Source organism: Malus domestica, chromosome 13, assembly GCF_042453785.1.
Source record: "Malus domestica chromosome 13, GDT2T_hap1".
NCBI classification, from domain to species: Eukaryota; Viridiplantae; Streptophyta; class Magnoliopsida; order Rosales; family Rosaceae; genus Malus; species Malus domestica.
This window is the reverse complement of record NC_091673.1, coordinates 15,122,484-15,123,774: the sequence shown is the minus strand read 5'-3', so window position 1 is coordinate 15,123,774 and position 1,291 is coordinate 15,122,484. Positions and strand designations below refer to the sequence as shown.

The window sequence follows — 1,291 nt, the reverse complement described above, 5'->3', positions numbered from 1 at the left end:
AGGTGGAGTATTCTGAATCGGAACTATGCGTGGAGCCGGTCCACACTAAGCCAAGGAGGAGTTTTGCTATTGAGGCGGAGGAGACCAGCCGTAAGGGGTCTCCCAAGTCCCCATGAAGCTAATCACTTGGAACTGTCAGGGTATCGAGGGTGACCTGACAGTTGACAACCTATTGGAGCAGAATCGACTCCACACCCTTGACATAGTGATCCTACTGGAAACAAAGAACAACAGTAGTCGCTATGGTTATTTAAGAAAGAGTTTGGGTTTAGATTATTTGCATGCTGTGGAACCGAACGGCATCGGATGAGGGCAATGCGTTCTTTGGAGCGATGCTGCTATGGTGGTTGCGGTAAAATCCGATGAATTTGTGATTGAAGTTAAACTGTGGGATGAGAGTAACAAATGTAAATGGAGACTTTTTGGCATCTATGCTAGCACTAATGAGAAGAAACGGAGAAGCCAGTGGATGCAACTGAGTAGAAGGCTCGAGAAAGATAGGGAAAAATGCCTTCTCATTGGGGATTTTAACGACATTCTGAGCAACGAGGAAAAAGAAGGTGGAAACATGAGAAAGGCTTTTAGCATGCGGGATTTCAGGGACTTTGTGGCTCAGAATGAGCTCGTGGACCTTGGATATGAAGGATACCCGTTTACATGGCGAAACAACCAGGAGGCTAGGCCTATTCAACTTCGGCTGGACCGTGGTCTGGCTACCTCGTGGTGGCATGATCTCTACCCTGATACCACTATCAGGCACGTTATATTGGAAGGTTCTGATCATGCGTTACTCCTCCTGTCTACTGAGAAAACTAAGGCGTGGACAGGCAGGAAATTCTCTTTCGATGGCTGGTGGAGCAAATTGAATAAGTGTCGGGACTTGGTTGCAGGGGAATGATGGTTTAGAACCGAGGGATCACACGCGTTCCGGTTTTGTGAAAAGATGAAAAAACTCCCGAGAACTCTCAAGGAATGGTACAGAGGGAGGGGGAGAAATTCTAAGAAATCCATTGATCATCTGAAAGAGGAAATCAGAGTAGCGTACAGCTCTGGTATCTTTGCTACGAATGAAGTTAAGCTGTTGGAGAGGGAACTTAGGTCGGCCCACAAAAACGAGGAGACCTACTGGAGGACGAAGTCTAGGAACCAATGGCTCAAAGAGGGTGACAAGAATACTAAATTCTTCCACGCACAAACAATGAGAAGACGGAGATCCAACCAAATTCGGGGGCTAATGGACGCGAATGGGGTATGGCAGGAGAACGAGCCTGTGATAAGCTCGATTGTGACT

General features: G+C 47.1%; 1 protein-coding gene across 1 annotated transcript; it reads left to right on the top strand.

Annotated features, from left to right (window-relative positions):
• Nucleotides 1-340: 340 nt before the first annotated feature.
• Nucleotides 341-898, top strand: LOC139190813 (uncharacterized). Its single transcript, XM_070811300.1, has one exon. The coding sequence runs from the start codon at nucleotides 341-343 to the stop codon at nucleotides 896-898; it is 558 nt and encodes a 185-aa protein (XP_070667401.1).
• Nucleotides 899-1,291: the final 393 nt, after the last annotated feature.